General features: G+C 40.5%; 1 protein-coding gene across 2 annotated transcripts in view; it reads right to left on the bottom strand.

Annotated features, from left to right (window-relative positions):
* Nucleotides 1–24,162, bottom strand: part of LOC126100832 (translation initiation factor eIF-2B subunit gamma) — a 60,010-nt gene that overhangs the window by 20,729 nt on the left and 15,119 nt on the right. For both annotated transcript variants that reach the window (XM_049911485.1, XM_049911484.1), the window contains exons 5-8: nucleotides 16,694–16,889; nucleotides 12,784–12,905; nucleotides 9,305–9,498; nucleotides 8,920–9,143 (exon numbers count right to left, since the gene is read on the bottom strand). In XM_049911485.1, the coding sequence (XP_049767442.1) occupies nucleotides 8,920–9,143; nucleotides 9,305–9,498; nucleotides 12,784–12,905; nucleotides 16,694–16,889 (736 nt within the window). The remainder of the gene's footprint in view (nucleotides 1–8,919; nucleotides 9,144–9,304; nucleotides 9,499–12,783; nucleotides 12,906–16,693; nucleotides 16,890–24,162) is intronic.

Raw genomic sequence — 24,162 nt, 5'->3', positions numbered from 1 at the left:
AATAACCCCTTCAGCGTCCCAGAAGACTGTAACCATGACTTTACCGGCTGAGGGTATGGCTTTAAACTTTTTCTTGGTAGGGGAGTGGGTGTGGCGCCACTCCATTGATTGCCGTTTTGTTTCAGGTTTGAAGTGATGAACCCATTTTTCATCGCCTGTAACAATCTTTGACAAGAAATTGTCACCCTCAGCCACATGACGAGCAAGCAATTCCGCACAGATGGTTCTCCTTTGCTCTTTATGGTGTTCGGTTAGACAACGAGGGACCCAGTGGGAACAAACCTTTGAATATCCCAACTGGTGAACAATTGTGACAGCACTACCAACAGAGATGTCAAGTTGAGCACTGAGTTGTTTGATGGTGATCCGTCGATCATCTCGAACGAGTGTGTTCGCACGCTCCGCCATTGCAGGAGTCACAGCTGTGCATGGCCGGCCCGCACGCGGGAGATCAGACAGTCTTGCTTGACCTTGCGGCGATGATGACACACGCATTGCCCAACGACTCACCGTGCTTTTGTCCACTGCCAGATCACCGTAGACATTCTGCAAGCGCCTATGAATATCTGAGATGCCCTGGTTTTCCGCCAAAAGAAACTCGATCACTGCCCGTTGTTTGCAACGCACATCCGTTACAGACACCATTTTAACAGCTCCGTACAGCGCTGCCACCTGTCGGAAGTCAATGAAACTACACGAGACGAAACGGGAATGTTTGAAAATATTCCACAAGAAATTTCCGGTTTTTTCAACCAAAATTGGCCGTGAAAAAAAATGTGTTGCATTACTTATTGAACTGCCCTCGTACATAGGACACAGTATGACAGATAATTTCATGACACTATGTCATAGATTAACTCTATACTCCCAGACTCCTTAATACATGGCTATGAAAATTTATAACAAATTAAAAGTCAAAAACTTTCACAATATACTACTAGGTTTACTGAAGATAAAATCTTATGCCATCCTAGAGCAAAAATGTTGTTATTCAGAATATGGATCCCCAACAGGGCATTTTTGATTATCCACAGCTGTATGAAATACTTCAAAATTTATTTCCTGACTGCAAAGTCCTATAAATCTTCTGTATTAGTGTAGATCTACTAACCAATAGTGACACATGAAAATTTGTGCTGGATGTGGACTCAAACCCAGATTTCCTGCTTATTGTGACGCGTCGCCTTAACCACTTCAGCTATCCGTGCATGCTCACGAAGTGGTTAAGGCAACCACTCACAATATGTGGGAAATCTGGGTTTGAGACCCAGTCTGGCACAGATTTCCATATTGACTATTGGACAGTAGATCTATCTAAGCCAATGTCAAGGAATTCATAGCCAGTAAATAAATTTTTAAGAATAATTATTCAGTCATGGAATTTTTAAATGATGATAAAGATTTCTATGTAGAGTAATGTAATAAACTTGTAATGATGTTTGTAGATTAAGATGTATTTTAGGTTTCTTTTAACACACTGTCTGTATCTCAGTATGTCAGTTACATTATTGATATTGATGAGTCTCCTGAACATTAAATCAATAATTTATGTACGAACTTAATGAGATAATAAAATTCTGATTCTGGAGTAAAGGTAAACACCTCACCATATAGTTAAGGCTTTGAGTGGATGATAGGCACATATAAAAGAACAAAAACATTGTTTTTGGGTAATTTTCAGAGCTAATTGTTAATGTAGAAAACACACACACACACACACACACACACACACACACACACACACACAGAACCAGGAAGGCAGTGAAGGCAAGTGAAGGCCTGATGTGGTAGATGATGCCTGAGAGCCAGGAGGGTGAGGTGTTTAAGTGCATGGGATACAAATGTATGATCAGTAAGTTTGCTGGGCACAGGCAGAGGGAATATCATGAGGTACACAGCAAAGTGATTGGGCGGACTGGGAAGGGGAGATGTAATAGATGAAAAAGGAGACTGCAGAGCGTAAAGTGTGCGTGTAGAGTCAGTGAAGTGAGGCACGCCCAGGGAGGTGGAGTTTTTGTGAGACATGGGATAGCAGATATTGAAATCAAGATGACTGTGTGCAAGGATGCATTGTAAGGACAATTTACATCACAATTTGTAGAAGCTGTAGCCTGGGGAGGGGTAGGATCCTGAGTCCATGGTTTTGGTTGTGAGGTAGCCAACGAAGTCAAGCATATTGTGTGCAACAGTGTGTTCTGCCACAGGGTAGTTAATTCTGATATTAACCACAGTTTGCATGTGGCCGTTCATTTGGATGGGGATTTGGACAATGGTCATGCTCACATAAAAGATGTGCAAAAATTCTAACAGAGCTAGTATACAACATAACAGCTTTCATAGGTGACCCTTCTTTTGATAGAGTACGACAGGTATGTGATGGGAATGGAATAAGATGAGTTATATGAGTGCATGAGGCAGGTTGCGGACCTGTGTCTTCCACAAGGGTGCAACCCATGTGGCATGAGTTTGCATGTGTGTGTGGACCACGACATTATGTAGGTTGGGTGGATGACAGAACACAACTTTAATCATATGAGCCCCCTCAGAAGGTGTTATTCAGAGCAGCTATCTACATAGTTTAATTAGTACTATTAAACTACAATGGCTGGAATACACTGTTAAACTACACTATCCCTGTCCCTGTGTCTGGTCCTTGTGGCACATGAGCATGGCTTTCTCAAAATTATTCATGCATAGCTCCTTCTGAAAATCAGTACAGTTCATAAGTGGTGCACTATCTCAAGGAAAATGCAGAATGCATTTAAATATAGCAAAGATACCGTAAAAATTTGGTGATATGAAGGTACTATGCCTGTATGGTAAGAAAATATGTGAAAGAGTAAGCAACCACTAAATAGGTGACATATTTAAGTCATCTGTGGTTGTTTGCCATAATTGGTTTTGAACAAAATATTTACCAATAGATGGCTGTAGTGTGTAGCTGAGATGAATTACTGATCATCTGTTACACGTTTCTCAGTGTCATGGTGGCCATGAAATGTACCAGCTTTTTCCTAGATTTATTTATTTAATTTTTTCATACCCATCTGGCACAAAATAAGATGCAGAGTCAGTTGTTATTCCGGTATCTGCTTTTAGCAGCTCAATTATGAAGTGTTTAAGCCTAAAATACGGAGTGGGGCACCGTTTGCACTTGGAACCTTGACAGCACGCTTTTACAATGTCATTATGATTTTCAAGATGAACATCGTTAATGGAAATCACGTACCAAAGTGTGGGCAGGGCTCAATGTAAAGTAGACCCACCATACAGTCTCATGTTAGGATCTAATAATATTGGAAATTCCTGATGGAGCAATACATAAAATAAGGAAAATGCAACAACTCATCTACAGCAGATCAATATGTGAAGCACAATAACACACTAACAGAAAACAGCATTTGCACTAGCTTTTTCCAGTAACCGCACACAACATCTCTCTCACACACACAGACAACCACAAAGACACCAAATGTGCACTCCTGTGGTCACTAGTGCTTGAAAGCTAGAGTGAATGCTGTTTTCTGTTATTATGCTCCTCACATCAATTCACAATAGGTAAGTGGTTGCCTTTCTCTCATCTTAAGGTATATATATTTTAGGTATGGACACTGGTGCATCATCCCATACAGCTATACTCAAAGCATCAAAAGCAGCTCAATGAAAAAGATTAGAGTATGTCATATCACAGACCATAAAGAGTTATGTATAATCAACATTTCATCGAACAAATTTAAAAAAATATTCTATTGGCTCTCTTTCAATTCATACTTAAATTATATCAGTTATGTAATGAACATTACTTTCCTATTATGGCTTAATTACTCTTTTAATTACTAAGCAGATTATAGCTTTTGTTTGAAGGCTGCAGTTTTACCCAACAGTACAAACACAAAATCAAATAAGGGTAATGCACGAGTAGATTTAATAACTAACAAAAAAATAGAAGCACAGATAAGCTACTGCGAACAGAATAGTGAACGCATTATTGTAGCCAAGATAGACACAAAGTTCTTGCCTACCACAGTAGCACAAGTTTATATGCCAACTAGCTCCACAGATGATGAAGAGATTGAAGAAATGTATGATGCAAGAACAAAAATTATTCAGATAGTTAAGGGAGACAAAAATTTAATTGTCATGGGGGACTGGAATTCAGCAGTAGGAAAAGGTAGACAAGGAAAAGTAGTAGGTGAATATGGACTGGGGTAAGGAATGAAAGCGGAAGACGCCTGGTAGAATTTTGCACAGAGCATAATTTAATCATAGCTAACACTTGGTTTAAGAATCATGAAAGAAGGTTGGGTTGGGTTGTTTGGAGGAAGAGACCAAACAGCGAGGTCATCGGTCTCATCGGATTAGGGAAGGCCGGGGAAGGAAGTCGGCCGTGCCCTTTCAAAGGAACCATCCCAACATTTGCCTGGAGTGATTTAGGTAAATCACGGAAAACCTAAATCAGGGTGGCCGGACATGGGTTTGAACCATCGTCCTCCCAAATGTGAGTCCAGTGTGCTAACCACTGCGCCACCTCGCTCAGTAAAGAAAGTTGTATATGTGGAAGAGGCCTGGAGACACTGGAAGGTTTCAGATAGATTATATAATGATAAGACAGAGATTTAGGAATCAGGTTTTAAATTGTAAGACATTTCCAGTGGCAGATGTGAACTCTGACCACAATTTATTGGTTATGAACTGCAGATTAAAACTGAAGAAACTTCTAAAATGTAGGAATTCAAGGAAATGAGACCTGGGTCAACTGAAAGAACCAGAGGTTGTAGAGAGTTTGAGAGAGAGCATTAGGGAAGGACTGACAAGTACATTAGGAAGAAATACAGCAGAAGAAGAATCGGTAGCTTTGAGAGAAGAAATAGTGGAGGCAGCAGAGAATCAAGCAGTTAAAAAGATGACGGCTCAAAGGAATCCTTGGGGAACAGAAGATATGTTGAATTTAATGGATGAAAGGAGAAAACATAAAAATGCAGTAAATGAAGCAGGCAAAAGAGAATACCATATTTATTCGAATCTAAGCCGCACTTTTTTTCCGGTTTAACTTCTACTGTCGAATATACAGGCATGCTTTGCAGGCACAAAGATAAACACTGGCGCCAAAACCTCTGCGTCAGTAAATAAATTAAAAAAAAAAAGTGGAAGACGAGATTTTTTCTCCGCCCCGAGTTTCGACCACTGCATTTTCATACATTATCCAACGAAGTAAATAAAAATTCCGTATTGTTCATCTTCGAAAGTAGCAGCACTTCAATGTAGTATGAAATTCCGACTGGCAAGACTGTTTGGGATGTTTGTCAATATGGCCAACTCTACGTTCTGAATTTTTTCCTACCTGTGAGAAGAGATGGTTGCTAATAGGAACTTTTATGAATTGTGAACCACGTGCAGTATTCTCTTCACCATAAGAATAATACGAATATAAACATTTTGCCATGTATTCTTTCGTGTTTGCTGCTATCTCATTTAAATCCTGTCTGCCTAATAAACTACGAAACTAGAGTGAGGTAACAGCAAACGCGGAAGAATATACATATCATGTGATGTTTATATTCATATTATTCTTATGCCTAATAGTGATACGGTCAGCAATGAAGCACGGTAATTGACTAGATTTTTAAATCTAAGATGACTCTAATTTCTGTGCAGAATGTAACGTACTAAAGAGGCGCCTGCAAAGATTTTCAAACAGAGAAAAATTTTCGCTAAACTCTCGTTCAGAACATCTTCTATCATATGCAGTCTATTATTTGGTTCTTGTTGATCATTATTAAAGAAAGCATAAGTGTAAGTACCAACAAATAGCATTCTCTTGTCATTGTTTCACTAATGAGACGATTCCTCTCCTTTTTTTTTTTTTTTTTTTTTTTTTTTTTTTTTTCTTTACTGTATGCAGCGGTAGCAAGCACAAAACCAAGACATGCCGCGAGCGGTGACAGGTCGTAAATACTCATTATCAGAATGCAACAAACAATGCATGACACAGTACAGTAATGCATTTTCAGCTTAGAGTGACGTAAACACCTATAACAAAGAGAATGGCACTTATCAGATCAAAGAAAAATAAGCAATCAATGCAAACCAAACGAAGCACGTGAAAAAGGAAGGGTACCCGTATAAATACGGACGCAGCGCCTGACGCACAGCAATGGCCAACTGGTAAAGCTTAACCGCTACGCTTACGACTCAAACCAAACTACTGTTGCTGTATCGTCATTCATTCGACCTAAATTGTCTCTCATATTACAACAGACTAACTTTGTTTCAATTTGGAGGTGCAGCCTAAAACTTTTCTCTCCCCTTGAATTTTGAGTCTCAAATTTCAGGTGCCGCTTAGATTAGGGAAAATTTTTTTCCCTTCATTTCGAGTCTCATTTTTCAGGTGCGGCTTAGATTCGAGTGCGGCTTAGATTCGAGTAAATACGGTACAAACATCTCAAAAATGAGACTGACAGGAAGTGCAAAATGCTTAAGCAAGAATGGCTAGAGGAGAAATGTAAGGATGTAGAGGCATATATCACTACGAAAATTAAAGAGACTTTTGGAGAAAAAGAAAACAACCTGTATGAATATCAAGAGCTCAGATGGAAAACCAGTCCTAAGCAAAGAAGGAAAAGCAGGAAGGTGCAATGAGTATATAGAGGATCTATAGAAGGGTGATTTACTTAAAGCAATATTATGGAAATGGAAGAGGATGTAGATGAAGATGAAATGGGAGATATGATAATGCATGAAGAATTTGACAAAGCACGGACAGACCTAAGTAAAAAAAAGGCCCCGGCAGTAAACAACATTCCATTAGGGCTATTGATAACCTTGGGAGAGTCATCCATGACAAAACTCTACCATCTGGTGAGCAAAATATACGAGACAGGGGAAATACCCTCAGACTTCAAGAAGAATATAATAATTCCAATCCCAAAGAAAACATGTGTCAACAGCTATGAAAATTACTGAACTATCAGTTTAATAAGACATGGCTACAAAATACTAACTCAAACTCTTTACAAACAAATGCAAAAACTAGTAGAAGCTAACCTCGGGGAAGATCAGTCTTAGAAGATAGATTAAGGAATGGCAAACCTATGTTTCTAGCATTTTTAGACCTAGAGAACGCTTTTGACAATGTTGACTGGTATACTCTCTTTCAAATTCTGAGAATGACAGGGGTAAAATACTGGGAGCGAAAAGCTATTTACAATTTGCACAGAAGCCAGATAACAGTTATAGGAGTCGAGGGGTATGAAAGGGAAGCAGCTGTTGAGAAGGGGGTGAGACAGGGTTGTAGCATATCACCAATGTTATTCAATCTGTACATTGAGCAAGCAGTAAAGGAAACAAAATAAAAATTTGGAGTAGGAATTAAAATCCACAGAGAAGAAATAAAAACTTTGAGGTTTGCTGACGACATTGTAATTCTGCCGGAGACAGCAAAGGACCTGGAGAGCAGTTGAACGGAAAGTACAGTGTCTTGAAAGGAGGACATAAGATGAACATAAACAAAAGTAAAACAAGGCTAATGGACTGTAGTCAAATTAAATCAGATGATGCTGAGAGAATTAGATTAGGAAATGAGACACTTACAGTAGTAGATGAGTTTTGTTATTAGGGGGGGCAAAAAACTGATGATGGTTGAAGTAGAGAGTATATAAAATGTAGACTGGCTATGGCAAGGGAAGCGTTTCTGGATAAAAGAAATTTTTTAACATCGAGTATAGATTTTAGTGTCAGGAAGTCTTTCCTGAAAGCATTTGTATGGAGTGTAGCCATGTGTGGAAGGGAAACATGGATGATCAATAATTAGACAAGAAGAGAAATGAAGCTTTCGAAATGTGGTGCTACAAAAGAATGCTGAAGATTAGATGGGTATATAATGTAACTAATGAGGAGGTGCTGAACAGAACTGGGGAGAAGAGGAATTTGTGGCACAACTTGACTAGAAGAAGGGATTGGTTAGTAGTAAACATTCTGAGGCATCAAGGGATCACCAATTTAGTACTGGGGGGAAGCGTGGAGGATAAAAACCGTAGAGAGAGACCAAGAAATGAAAACACAAAGCAGATTTGGAAGGATGTAGGTTGTTGTGGTTACTCGGAAATGAAAAAGCTTGCACAGAATAGGGTAGCGTGGAGAGCTGCATCAAAACCATCTCTGGACCGAAGACCACACAACAACATACAGGTGGCCCTGGTTCCACACACTATGTACGAGGGTGTGCTGAGAAGTAATGCCTCCAAATCTTTTGTGTGAAAACTCTTAAAGCTTTTTATATAAACAACATTGATAAAATTCTATATCTTTATTCTTCATGTCTATATATTTATTTCCCAACAATATAGTCACCCTGGTGACAAATACATTTCTCCTGATGAGAGACCGGTTTGTTGACACCATCATTGCAGAATTTCTGACTTTGTTGTCAGAGGGCTCAGTCTCACCTCTGCTTGCAACACTTGATCACTATCAAAGTGAAGTCATCAAAGGTGTTCTCTAAGTTTTGCAAATAGCTGAAAACTGGATGGCGCCACATTGGGTTGGATGAAGGATGATCAGTGGCAGTGAAACTGAGGCGCTGGATTGTTGCAGATGTTGCAGTGCTCATGTGTGGTTTGGTATTGTTGTGCTGAAGGGGGTCAGTGCTCCATGTGTGAATGAACTCTTTGAAATCAAAATTCAATTACAGCATGCTGTTTCTCTCGCACAACATATTTACGTTCGACACTGCCATTTTACAGGCTACAATTTGGAGCCCTCTAGCAGCAGAAGGTTGCAACTTGGGCCAGTGATACGGGAAAGTTGTCTGAGTAATACACATGACATGTCATACATTAGCCAATGTTGAGAACAGAATAAAAGATTCATTGGCATTACTTATCAGTATGCCCTCATAGAACAACAACCAAGAAAACTTACCCTTCTTCAATTGTGACATTGTTCATTATAATACAGTTAAACAGCTTTGTTTTTGTTTGAACAACACAATTTGAACCAATAATGCAATTTGTTAGTGTTGTTTTCTCCGCTATCTCCGTCGCATCTCCAACTATACACTCTGACCCAATATGATTTGATTTGATGGTGCTGGTAGGACTTAACATCTTTAAGTTTCCATTCAATGAATTCCAAACAGTATTTAGCTGAAAATATGGAAAATTACAATTAATGTTATATTATGGGTCAATCAGCTTAAAACTGAAGACTGTTTTAGGTGGAATGAACAGGACTGAAAGGATTGTGACATTCCATTTCAACACAAAACAAAAAAAGAAAACTTGAAAAAATGCATACAAAATTATACCTTATGATTCAGGAAGCTATATCCTGCTAACGTATTGGCTCGCATGCCAAAGGTTTCTTTGGACATTACAACACCATAACACCTAATGGTGTCTGCGTGATATGGTGGCTGCATGTCTCCACAATGATCTGTGAAAGTTGACATGCTGCGAATTTCATTCACTAACTGATCCTCTGCTGAGAACTGGTGGATATCTGGGAAGAGAAGAGATCTAGGAATGTAGAATATATTTTATATGTAGAAAACTTTGATAAATAGGATTTCTTTTCTCTTTTTCTTATCACACTTGAATTAAAAAGAATAAATTACAATTAACCTGAGCGCAGAGGACAACAATGATGAATTAACCAATGAATTCACATTTCTGAGTTTCACAGTCCAGTACACAGAATACATGACCACTTGCAGCATGGCATACATTACAACCATTGCGTAAACAAAGAGAGAGAAATATGAGTGATACAAAAATTTATGAAAATATGGTTACTGTATTGATCTGGTTTAATTTTAATAGTGCTACATTTATAATCAATATGGTTTATACTATTATGATTTACAGTATAATCAGTTTTACCAAGAGCGTCCAGTACAGCCACAGCTCTATTATTTGTATTACATGCAACAGTATAAAGCAAATTCCACAAGTAAAGAGTGTTGTGCACATTGTGTTACTGGTTGTCAGTTTCAAGTGCAAGAATTGTGGAAATTTCCCACATTATGCCTTGCGTATAATTTATCATTCTTAATTCCAAGTAATTTCTAGTCTTCTACACTCCTGAAAATTGAAATAAGAACACCGTGATTTCATTGTCCCAGGAAGGGGAAACTTTATTGACACATTCTTGGGGTCAGATACATCACATGATCACACTGACAGAACCACAGGCACATAGACACAGGCAACAGAGCATGCACAATGTCGGCACTAGTACAGTGTATGTCCACCTTTCGCAGCAATGCAGGCTGCTATTCTCCCATGGAGACGATCGTAGAGATGCTGGATGTAGTCCTGTGGAACGGCTTGCCATGCCATTTCCACCTGGCGCCTCAGTTGGACCAGCGTTCGTGCTGGACGTGCAGACCGCGTGAGACGACGCTTCATCCAGTCCCAAACATGCTCAATGGGGGACAGATCCGGAGATCTTGCTGGCCAGGGTAGTTGACTTACACCTTCTAGAGCACGTTGGGTGGCACGGGATACATGCGGACGTGCATTGTCCTGTTGGAACAGCAAGTTCCCTTGCCGGTCTAGGAATGGTAGAACACTATTCAGTGTCCCCTTGACGATCACCAGTGGTGTACGGCCAGTGTAGGAGATCGCTCCCCACACCATGATGCCGGGTGTTGGCCCTGTGTGCCTCGGTCGTATGCAGTCCTGATTGTGGCGCTCACCTGCATGGCGCCAAACACGCATACGACCATCATTGGCACCAAGGCAGAAGCGACTCTCATCGCTGAAGACGACACGTCTCCATTCGTCCCTCCATTCACGCCTGTCGCGACACCACTGGAGGCGGGCTGCACGATGTTGGGGCGTGAGCGGAAGACGGCCTAACGGTGTGCGAGACCATAGCCCAGCTTCATGGAGACGGTTGCGAATGGTCCTCGCCGATACCCCAGGAGCAACAGTGTCCCTAATTTGCTGGGAAGTGGCGGTGCGGTCCCCTACGGCACTGCGTAGGATCCTACGGTCTTGGCGTGCATCCGTGCGTCGCTGCGGTCCGGTCCCAGGTCGACGGGCACGTGCACCTTCCGCCGACCACTGGCGACAACATCGATGTACTGTGGAGACCTCACGCCCCACGTGTTGAGCAATTCGGCGGTACGTCCACCCGGCCTCCCGCATGCCCACTATACGCCCTCGCTCAAAGTCCGTCAACTGCACATACGGTTCACGTCCACGCTGTCGCGGCATGCTACCAGTGTTAAAGACTGCGATGGAGCTCCGTATGCCATGGCAAACTGGCTGACACTGATGGCGGCGGTGCACAAATGCTGCGCAGCTAGCGCCATTCGACGGCCAACACCGTGGTTCCTGGTGTGTCCGCTGTGCCGTGCGTGTGATCATTGCTTGTACAGCCCTCTCGCAGTGTCCGGAGCAAGTATGGTGGGTCTGACACACCGGTGTCAATGTGTTCTTTTTTCCATTTCCAGGAGTGTACGTTGACTAGTATTTGCCCTTTCTCATTCTGTCCTGTGATTTATGAAGATCTGAAGTTGACGATTCTGTGGTTCCTTCTGAATTCTCTCTGACTGCACCCCACATTTAGGTGTGAATACGGGTTTCATTATTTGTTTTTATTACAAGCTTTTATTACTTAACATCTAAGAAATTTTTTATATTGTGGCTTTAGGGGATTATTACGGTCATAAATTCAGAAACTTGATGTGAATGCTGAAAAGGCAAATTGTTCATTGATATTTCCCATGTACAAAAAATGACAAAATTTACATCCAATAAAATATACCCAGAGAAATTATTATGCAGCATCATTTGTCATTCAGTTCTCTCTGGAGAAATACTTCCAAGTAAGATGACTACAGGACTGGAAAAATGTGCTCTGGTTTAGAAATGTTCAGAAAATATTCTCTTTGTTTAAAGGGTCTGCAATCTGGATTCAAATCAGAACAAAAGGAGACTGTCTTGCAGAGTACATCTAACTGGAGGGTTGAAATTGGTCTCACTGGAGGGTTGAAATTGGTCTCTGAAAAACATTTACATGAAAATCTTCTCTACACTAAGGACGTAAGTTCCTCCACATGAATACCGAAGTCGTTTATGTTCCACTGTAGTAATGGGACAATCTATTGAGGTTTTTCATTTCCTCTCCTTTTCATTCTGCTCTGGGTGGAACTCTAGTCTTGCCAACAGAGAAAAGGTGGGATAGGGTGGTTCCTTCATCAGAACAGATTTGTAGACATAATCAGAGGTTACAAGACTGTAATGTATCTGAAACTGTCTATTTGGTTTCCATCACTTACATTTTAGACTTCTCTACAGGTTTAATTTTCTTTTGCTCTGAGTGCAGCAATAGGCTGCTCTCTATTGCCTCGTGTGTGTGTGTGTGTGTGTGTGTGTGTGTGTGTGTGTGTGTGTTTATACCATGTTCGTAAAATAATTGTGAGTTGACTGTAAAAATGAAATGATATGTTTTTCTGACTTTGGCATTGTTTATCATAATATTCTATACTTCTGTGACAACTTCTTTGAATTTATTTTGTATTCCTTTAGTACTCCGGTTTTTAAATCTCTGCAAACCATGACAACATTATTACAATTAAGTGTGTTGCATAATTTTGCAGTAATTTTGATATTTGTACATGATCTTTACCTCTGAGAAATTTAGCTATCAGACTTGTAGTAGAAGTTTTGCTGCAGAATATATTGACAGGCCTACATGTTCATGCCAGTTCTTATATGTAAAAGGGAATACTTTCAGCACATTGATTTGCTGCCATAGTAGGAAACATTACACTACCTTTTTTAACATCCATTCCAATTAGTGAAACATTTGGATCGGGAGCAGTCTGTGATAATGGCTTTACTAGTTGCTTTTTCACAATATAAGGTATAACTTCACCCTTCAGTGTGCTGAATGACCTGGAATAAAGAGCTGTATTTGAAATAATTCTCAATTCCCAAAAGAGCACAAACAATACAAGTTTGAAAAAATACAACAGATATAAGTAAAGAAATGACAAACCAAAACAAGGAATAATTCTATAGATCACATTATGTGAGTCATATTCTGTTCCATAGAGGGAAGAGTCTGGAATGTCAGAATAAATCAAAGATATACATTTTATATACTTGCAAGAAATAGAATCAGTTAATTTTATGAAATATTATAATATTACAGTTCCAATATTAATTACATTAAAATGTGATCATTTTATCAGTCTTGCAAAGCTATCCTTTAATGAAGTAGTATGAGCTGCTCTGCAGAAAGTTTCTAAGTTCAAATGGTTCAAATGGCTCTGAGCACTATGGGACTTAACAGCGGAAGTCATCAGTCCTCTAGAACTTAGAACTACTTAAACCTAACTAACCTAAGGACATCACACACATCCATGCCTGAGGCAGGATTCGAACCTGCGACTGTAGCGGTCACGCAGTTCCAGACTGAAGTGCCTAGAACCGCTCGGCCACTCCGGCTGGCAAAGTTTTCAAGTCCAGTATACCACTCATTATTTAATATCCTCTTTCAAGATGCTGAATGCATGTGCACCCAATGCCCAATATCTTTTTGTAGTAATGTTATACTCTTTATTCTTTGTAAACATTGTTTTTCACATTATCTGTAGCTGTATTCATTTGTATTGCAAATGTAATGGAACAATCCACATAGCTCTTGTTAATTTTTCTCTGTTTAGTAAAACCCAAAAAGCACGTACATATAAACTTACTTCTTCGCAGAAAACAATGCTTTGTTTCTTTTCTTAAGTATCAAGAGATTCCTTCAATCACTCTCAAAAGAATTAACTATGATCCTCTCCCACAAATATACCCTGTTTGGCCACCATAATATCCACTTCAATGGCTGATTACTACTTTTTTTAACTTCATGTTTGAATGGAAGAATGTGTGGTAACTGGTAATACTGAAGCACATTCCTGTCAATTCAAGGCAATAAATCAACTCAATGTGAAACCGATGCAACTTATGGGTAGCCCATGAGATTATATTTAAGAGAGAATGACAAAACCAAGTGCATACACTACTTAAGATGTAAGAGGTGCTTTCTTCACAGTGAATATCACCGTGCTAAAAAACCAGAGGATGGAAGATTAAAATTTATTGTCCCACCATCAATGATGTCATTAGAAACTGTGCACAAGCTCGTACTTTTGAAGAAACCATCCCAGCATTTACCTTAAATATTTTACGGCACTCACATATTCAGTGTTTATCACTGCACTAACTCAATTGGTACTGTGATAAAAGGAACAGGATAGTAGATATTGCAAAACAGAGGCTCATTTGGAAATTTTTAACATAGTAACCTATTTCAACAGCAGGATTTCCGGAAAGTTTTGTTATATGACTGTTCATATCTTCTCTTAAGGAAGTTCCAGTACAACAAGAAGGGCAGTTTCTCATCACACCAGCCATGACTGCAAAAATCTAGGTTTATCTTTGTAATCTATAAAGAAATGGAATAAATCAGGAGTAGAAGCAACACTCCCCTCCCCCCTTTCTCCCAACCCTTCATAAGAAAAGCAAGGCAGAAGAAGGCTGCAACCTCAGCAGAAGCCATACTTTTGAAGGTAGTGGAAGAGTTAGAAAATTTAGAGTTTAATGCCCTACTGGCAACAAGGGCAAGGTAAAACCTCAAAGCAGATAACCGGGGAAGAAATCAACTCTAGCAATGTTGATGAAACCATTCTGTGATTTGCATGAAGTGATTTAGACAAAAATTCGAATCAAGATATGCTGGGGAGAGATTAGAACCCCACTCCTGTTGAGTAAGCATACTGTGTACTAATCACTTAGTGACTGTGAATTAGTTTTCATGGCCTACCATATATTACTGCTTAGCTAAATCCACTAGGCATTATACTTCTAATATTACAGTATGATGAAATAAAGACAAAACTGTGAGAAATATTACAAAGGCAATGATTGTATTCTACAGCTATATCTATACTCTGCAAACCACTGTGAAGTTCATCACAGAAGGTATGTCCCATTTTACCAGTTATTAGACGTCCTTCCCGTTCGATGCACGTATTGAGTGTAGGAAGAATGATCATTTAAGTACCTCTTTGTGTGCTGTAATTAATTTGGTCTTGTTTTCGAGATCCCCATCAGAGTGACAAGTAGGGGGTGGTTGTACATTCTTAGTCACCATTTAAAACCATTTCTTGGAACTCTGTAAGCAGGTTTTGTCAGGATAGTTTACATCTATTTTCATGAGTCTGTCATTCAGTATCTCTATGACACTCTCCTCGATGTCAAACAAACCACTGACCATTTGTGCTGCCCTTCTCTGTATACATTCAATATCCCCAGTTAGTCCTATTTGGTGTGGGTCCCACACACTTGTGCAATATCCCAGAATGGGTCACAAAAGTTATTTGTAAGTGGTCTCCTTTATAGACTGTCTGGAAGTGCTCCATCATATTAGTAAGTTGATCAGTTTTGACAGCATCTGAAACTTAACCTACAGTGCCAGACTAGGCATCAATTAATTTTTTTTTCTTTTCCACTCACATCAACATCATCAACAATTATTTGTTTCCCTATGATTGTGTGAAACTTTAATACATCCGCACAAGCTTCCCACTCTTGTTTCTTTCCATATTTTTTCAACACATTTCATACAAGTTTCTTTTTCTAGATCCTTTCCACATGGGTGTGTGAAATATTAACATACCTGACACAAGTTTCCTTTCCTTAACTGTCAGACTTCAATAATTATTAGGTTGCTCATTTCTGTTCTGGTCCTGACACAGACTCACTAACAAAAGTGAAAACTAGGAGTTACCTGTTGTATAAGCCAAATGAACTGCACTACATTTTATTAAGCTGCTATGAATACTGCATTGATAATGTTTCTGAGGAATAGGAATATACAGTGAGTTACATAAAAAGGAAAATTCAATTGAGAGAAATATAAAACTACAAAGAAACAGAATGGCTGGCCAGTACTTACTTTAAGGAGGTGAAATTTCAGTGCTGCCAATAAACACATTCAATAAATGCTTATGAGATTGTTAGTATGTTCCTCAGGGGGAAGGTCAGCAAGGAGCAGCAGGTCACTCAAGAGTCCAGGATAAGAGTGACACCCTATTGTGAGAATGAGGCGAAACAACGAAACAAGTGACTGGAAAGTAAAAGCTTTGAAACAATCTGTGAAGTGTGTTGATGGGCTTGCACACACAAGGCACAGGTCATATCCAGGTTTAAGTTTCAGTCTGGAGCACAGTTTTAACTTCTTGCTGATGATTAAAAAGTACTATATAGCACAAAATAAATTCACCACAAACAATTCATTTATATGAAGAAAACAGAACATAAAAAAACCTTTTGTATCATGTATGGTTGTGGTTATAATTAACTGCCATTTCTGAATTCACATGTCAAAAGTACCTTTATATTGTGACGGGGAGAAAATGCGCAACTTATTATTTAAGCCCACAGCATTCGAGTATTTGCATTTCTTAACCTTGCCATGTTGATGGTAATAAAGCTACCTAACAGTTATATTTCAACACTTATCTGTTACATCATCAATAGTTACTTAAGCTTCCCATAATTTAAAATTAATATTTTGTTTTATTGTTTCTGTCATAGCATGAAAACTTTACATAATTCAGCATCACATGGCATGTACAGAGCCACAAGCCCTCTACTGAGTATAACTATTTTCCTTCCAGACAACTTACTTTTCTGCCTTGAGAAAGTCGCAAATCCACTTCTTCAGTACATAAATATGGGAATCAATTAAATGACTGTACACTGAAAACCGGGGATGTTTTCTCAGCAGTGCACGAGGAAGAGTTACGTTGTCCTCAAAATCTGAAGCAGAAGCTAAGAAAAGTAATCGTGATGTCTTTGTTTCAATTCCAACTAAATCACGCTCTGAAAAAAAGAGACAGAAGTTAAGTTAAAATATGTAGAACCTATTTTGTGTCAATGACTGTGCTTATGACAACATATTAAAAATGTCCTTGAAATTAATACAATACTCAAAAAACTTGGGTAGGACACAAACAACATAATAAGGAAAAGACATGAGTCACTTTTTAACAGAATAGTTGAACTGTAGATATGCACATTCACACATAACCAAGAGCTTGAAAAAAAGTAGATTGTCTTACAAACCCTCATTCATCTTCAGAGCACAAACATAATAATTAAATTTGGAATGCAGAGTGAATTATGACAAGTGACAAGTTAGCGATATAAATCAAGACATATATTGAATCGACTGGACAGATGGGTTAGGAAAGAGACTAAACCTCAATGGCCCTTATCCTACAACCCATGCCATCCAGTCACCCCCTTCCCCCAAGACAGACAGAGAGAGAGAGAGAGAGAGAGAGAGAGAGAGAGAGAGAGAGAGAGAGAAAGAGGGCATTTTTCTGTGAAATACACATGTAGAAGATACATAATAGATTATAACAGGTATCCATGTGCTATAAGAATGGGGCCTTAATGTCAATGAGCATTACTACATGTGGTGCAGCTAAAATTAATTTGCTACTGTTGAGTCTAAATAAGCAAATAATATGTAGACAGAGTGGCTGCTGAACCATTCTTTTTAAAATTTTCTTTTGTATTTATTGGAACTTTTAAATTTTTTGTGTTACGTCAGAAGCGAGCTCATCGAGAACCTTCGTACAAGTATGCAGAATCCCTACACTAGGAGAGAAAGCCTCCTTGGACAATATTTCTGTTTCTCACATTGCAACTGTGTAAATCACATTTCACCTGACACTGACTTATTTCACTTATAAATAAGTGAATGTTCCAGGATGTGAGTGTGAGACTGCCAAGAACTTTTATAAAGCCTCTGAAAATTGTGCAGTTATCTATACAAAATTATTACTGCCTACTTTCATAGGATGAATGTTTTTTTGTATCAGCTGCATTGTGTTAAAAAATAATGTCTTACAAGACAACATTGTGTGAAAAGTAGGTAAAATAGACCAGTGCTTTGGCTCTTAAGTCATCCAAATTAGCCAAGCTTCTAAGTTCAAAACATTACGAAATGCCCTTCTTGATTAGTGTAATATGTTGACTTCATTTAACTTGCTATCTAAAGGATCCCACAGAATTTTAAACATTGATTCATTTAATATATGGTAATTAATGTCAATAACAGTACTAACGGGCTATTTTCTCCGCCACACTGCATAACATGAACCACTGTTTACTGTCAATCAGGTGCTAACCTGTTCAATTATCATCTGGGCTGCATCTTGTATGATTGAGTTTGTACCCTAGATTAGTATGCTTCTGTCATCAGTCAACACTACAGTTTTTGAACAGCCCACTGATGTAATAGGAAAGTCACTCAGTTTTATTAGCAACAGAAGCAGACCCAAAGCTGCAAAATGTGTAGAAATCCACATTTTATTTATACACTTATAGTGTACAGTTACATGCAAGGGATGCAGTAGGTCGATATGGTCATCTTCTATCTGTTAACACTTCCATCATGCAAGAGGAATGCCATTATTTTTTGTTTCCACAGTTGAATTTTATGCTCCATACAATAAAAGGCTTTAGCATGGTCAAACAACACACCAAGAGTATAGTTTTTCTTGTTTCGACAAACTCTGAATCTTAATTGAGAGGTAATTGGCTAGTCGTACTCTGATAAATGAGTAAGTATTGTATTGCATCTCATTTACTCAAAAATATTTGAAAAGACTGGAAGGAGTGAAATGAGTCTGTAATTAAAGGTCATATGAAAATGGCCACCTTACATGAAATCAGCTGATTGCATAAGACGTGTAGCCTTCTACTTACTGGTACTACCAAACACAGAAACAATGATTTAACTCAACAACCTTATGTAGGCTGTGGAATCCAGCCAAGAGAGAGGCTATAAGAAGCTATGTGACATGACAATCAGATACAACACAGCAGAACATCAAACCAGAACAGCCTTCTGCAGGCAGTGAGGACATGAGCCTTGAGGAGGGCCACGAAGAATATCCTGAGATCATGATAGTCATCTCTCTCCCAAACTCTACACCTCATAAGGGGGAAGACACACAAACATGGAATCACAACACAGTCCCTGTGAATCCTGCACTACATATCAGTGCACCAGGGCTAACAATCCCCAAAAATTGAGAAAAGCAGTTTTCACTTCTGACTCAAAGTACCATGCTGTAGGGTACTGTGGTGTAGTGTAGTGCTGTGTAGTGTAGATTTATAAATTGCAAAATCTGTGATGTAGCATTGGGATCCGTTCTGGATTCCATACGAGCATACAGTGTGAACCTGAGCCTAACTGAAAAAATGTGGGAGGTTTCTCACGAATACTTTACGAGTATTTTGATACAAGGGAACGCATCATCTCCAGTGGCTTGTTACAGGTCAATTGTATATCACTTGATTTCTTATCCCATTTGCCTATATATCTGTAGTGCACTGGATATATCTGTGTAACAGAGCAACTGTCAATGGTATGGTCTATGTGTCATGTTTGGGAAATGAATCTTTTCCATTCACTCACAATACTTGCTGTTGACAGCAGTAACACCAAGTTTGGTCTTTGACCTCAATCTTGCATCCAGTACTGTTTGGTTTTGTCTCGGGTTAGATTGTAGTATTTATGTTGACAGTTATACTCAGCAGTATGGGTAAGCTTACTGATGAACTGCCTGTTATTTACCACATATACGGGTTCACTAAAAGCAATCGAAGAATGTCAAAGTAAACCTATGCTGAATTCTTCTCGCAATGATGGGAATTACATCACAATACTTTCACATTACTCAGTGCTTTTGATGATTGCCTATTACAAGCTTTTTGCCTGCTGTGAAGGTCTCTACACGGAAATAAAGGTAACTGGGGCAACAAATCAAATAAACCATAATTACGTTATTACTCTATAATAAGCCACCACAGATCACTGGTCCAAATATCAAAATACTTAGAAAATATCCTTGAACATTTTCAGAGTGGTTGTTTGGTTGGTATAAAGGAGGGGGGGGGGGGGCTCAAACTGCTTGATCATTGACCCTTGTTCCTATAAGACAACACCACAAGGGAAAGAATAAAACAAATGAGACTTATGGCCAGAGAACCAGGAGAAAAGAAAAACCAAAAGATTGACAGAAGGGCAACAAACACTATAATGAAAAAAAAAGGGACAAGAAAACCGCAGAGATATGCAAGAAACAGGTAGAAGGGATTAAAACACAGAAGCAGATGACTGTCGCTGGCTGATCACAAGAATAAAAAGGATAAACCAGTCACTCTGCAACACATTAAAACTTCCAACAGAAAAGCACTAGGGTAGATGCAGACTGACAAAAGAAATGCACCAAAACTTAGATAGAATGATAAAACTCCTCCTGACATACAAAAAGTAAAACTAAATCAGTCAATGAAGTGTTGTCAGCTAAAATTAATGGTAATGAGTATGGTAACCAAAGATTACGTCGCAGGGCAGCCAAAGTAGAACAGCACAACACAATGTGGGCCACTGTCAACTGGCCACTGCACAGACACCGAGGTGGGTCTTCATGGCCCAGGAGACAGCCGTGGGTCACCCAAGCACGGCTGATGTGGTGCCAGCAGAGAACCACAGAGTCCCTATGAGAGGCCCACATGGAGGACTTCCACACATTTGTAGCCTCCTTTATGGCATGCAGTTTGTTGTGCATACCGAGGTTATACCAATTACGTCTGCCAAAGCTGAAAAACCTTGCGGCGTAAAACTGAACACAGGTCAGTTTCAGAGATACCGATCTCCAGAAGCAGTTTCCATGTAGTCTGTTTGGCCAGCCTGTCAGCAAGTTCCTTGCCTGAGATTCCGAAATGACCTGGGGTCCAGACAAACACTACCAAATGACTGGAGCGTTCCAGGGCATAGACAGACTACTGGATGGTTGCTACGAAAGGTTGGCGAGGGTAGCACTGGTCAACAGCTTGTAAGCTGCTCAAGGAGTCGCTACAGACAATAAATGACTCACCAGAGCATGAATGGATATGCACAAGAGCATAAGATATGGCCACCAGCTCTGCAGTGAAAACACTGCAGCCACCTGACAAGGAGTGCTGTGAGCATGGGCAAAGCCAATGTGACCATCAGCCATCGAGCCGTCAGTGTATACTATTTCAGAGCCCTGGGATGCATCAAGAATTGAGAGGAAGTGACAGCAGAGACCCTTGGGAGGAACTGAGTCCTTAGAGCCATGTGGAAGGTCCAGAAGAAGCTGCAGCATAGGTATACACCATGGAGGTGTATGTGAATGGATCTGGAGTAGAGGTGGTAATGGGAAGGTATCGGACATGAATCTCAATCATAATCTATGACCTGGGCCACTGATGTGGGAGATGAACTGCTGTGGTTAGAAAAGGAGACGGTAATTTGGATGCTCAGGAGAGAGCTATGAATGTGTACAATGTAACTGTCGAGCAGTTGTGCACACCTGATCTGCTATGGAGGAACTCCAGCTTCCACCATTACACTGGTCACAGGACTCGTCCTAAAAGCTCACACTGCTAGTCAAACTCTGCATTGGTGCACTGGATCTAGTAACCGCAATGCTGGGGGTGCCGCTAAACCATAAATCAGACTCTCATAGTCAAGGCGGCATTGAATAAGGGCTCTGTAGAGCTGCACCAGTGTAGATCGATCGGCACCCCAGTTTGTATTGCTCAGGAAGCAGATGGCATTGAGGTGCTGCCAGCATTTTCATTTAAGCTGATGAAGGTAAGGAAGCCAAGTCAACTGGGCATCAAAAACCAGTCCTAAGAATCAATATGTCACCACTACAGTGAGTGGATCGCCATCAAGATAAAGTTATGGTTCCGGATGAAATGTAGGACGCTGACAGAAGTGCATGACACGTGACTTAGTGGCTGGAAACTGGAAGCCATGAACTACAGCCCCTGACTGCGCCTCATGGATGGCTCCCTGTAGGCACCACTCAGCAACATCAGTACTGGAGAAGCAGTACGAAATGCAAAAGTCGTCTGCATACTGAGAAGGTGAGATGGACGGCCCCACAGCTGCTGCTAGACCATTAAAGGCCACTAAAAATAGAGAGGCACTCAATATGGAGCATTGTGGAACTCCAGTCTCCTGGATATGGGGGGAACTATGGGAGGCACCAACTTGGACATGACAAGTACGGAGTGACAGGAAATTTTGAATAAAAATCGGGAGCGGGACCCGGAGACCCCACTCGTATGATGTAGCAAGGATATGATATCGTCAGGTCATGTCATAAGCTTTTCTCAAATCAAAAATGTTGGCAACCAACTGTTGGCATCTGGACAAGGCTGTTTGGATGGCAGACTCGAGGGACATTAGATTATCAGCAGGCAGCCTCGAGGGACATTAGATTATCAGTGGTAGAGCATCCCTGGCAGAAACCACCTTGGCATGGAGCCAGCAGGCCCCATGACTCCAGGAGCCAACACAACCGCTGACTCACCATACATTTTAGCAGCTTACAAAGAATGTTGTTGAGGCTGATAGACTGATAGCTATCCAAATCAAGTGGGTTTTTACCAGGTTTAAGCACCAGAATGATGGTGCTCTCCCACCACTGCAACAGGAATTCATCACACCATACGCTGTTGAAGATGACGAGGATATGTTGCTGGTAGTCGGATGAGAGATGTTGAATCATCTGAGTGTGGATCCAATCTGACCCAGGAGCTGTGTTGGGGCAGTGTGCAAAGGGCGCTGAGGAGCTCCCACTCAGTAACTAGAGTGTTATATGGTTCACTGTGGTGCGCAGTGAATGAGAGGGGTTTCCCTTCCATCTGCCATTTGGAGGTGAAAAAGCCGGGGCAGGGAGGGGTGGGGGGGGGGGGTAATTCTCCAATGCAGAGGCTCGAGCATAGTACTCAGCAATGTGCTTGGCAATCGCGTTTGCGTTGGTAGATAACACGCCATTGGTGTTAATGCCAGGGACACCTGTCGGCGTCTGGTCACCAAAAACACATCTGATCTTTGTCCAGCTATGTGAGGGTGATATATGGTACCCAATGGTCGAGACATAACTCTCTCAACACTCCCGTTCTGTCTTTTTATGAGCTGGCAAACATGGGCACGGAGCCATTTAAAAGCTATTAGGTGCCTCAGGAAAGGATGCCGCATATGCCGCTTTAGAGCTCGCCTACTCTCTTTAACGGCATCAGCGACCACCAAAGTACTGTCTTTCGCCAGGGGCACCCTAAGGAACAAGGGATCACATTTTATGCCGCAGAAATGATCATTCTGGTGAATCGCTCAACCACCACATCAGTGTTAGTGTGTGGGGGAGATTCAACAGTGATGGCATAGGTGAAAGCCTCGTTTAAAGCCCATCTGTGTAGGTGTCCAGGAATGATGCTGGGGGAGTGACAGGAACATGGGAACGTGGTCACTACCATTTAAGTCATCATGGGCTCTCCAGTGGATAGACGGGAGAAATCCTGGGCTGCAAAGTGATAAATCAATGGCTGAGTAAGTACCATGAGCCTCAGTATTTAAAAGGCACAGGTCGAGTTGAGACAGTAAATTTTTGACATCTCTACCTCGGCCAGTAAGCTTGGTGCCACCCCACAAGGTGTTATGGGCATTAAAAATCTCCCAAAAGTTAAAAAAAAAAAAAAAGGTTTAGGGTGTTGACGAATCAGTGCAGCCAATATGTTCAGGGGTATGGTACCATTGGAGGAAGATATACATTGCAGATAGTTCTTTCCTGTGTTGTTCTAATCCTGATAGCCACAGCTTCGAGGTTTGCTATATAGCGAATGAAGGACATAGACGCAAACTCTACCTGACACTCTGTTATATTCGCTATGGTTTTTGTAATATCCCCTATAGCCACGAAGGGCAGGGGTCCACATTGTCATGAACCAGGTTTCATGGAGGTAAATTCAGAAAGCAGGTGTAAGGCTTAACAGTTGTAGTTCAGCCAGGTGGTGGAAGAAACTGTCGCAATTCCACTGGAGGATGTTGTCTTCGTGAGACTGGGAAGGCACGAAGCGATCAAGGAAGGAGTTTATGCCTCAGGGTCACCTGCTGCCACCGACTGAGTACCTGTGCATTCTATATCCACTGTGTCTGAGGGTCCAGTGAGATCTAGATCCTCTGCAGACACCAGAATCTCCACCTCATCCTCAGATGCAGAGCTTGTAGGTAGCAGTGGTGTGGGTGCCACTGCAATTT

The sequence above is a fragment of the Schistocerca cancellata genome, chromosome 9 (assembly GCF_023864275.1).
Source record: "Schistocerca cancellata isolate TAMUIC-IGC-003103 chromosome 9, iqSchCanc2.1, whole genome shotgun sequence".
NCBI classification, from domain to species: Eukaryota; Metazoa; Arthropoda; class Insecta; order Orthoptera; family Acrididae; genus Schistocerca; species Schistocerca cancellata.
This window is presented reverse-complemented; position numbering and strand designations above follow the sequence as displayed.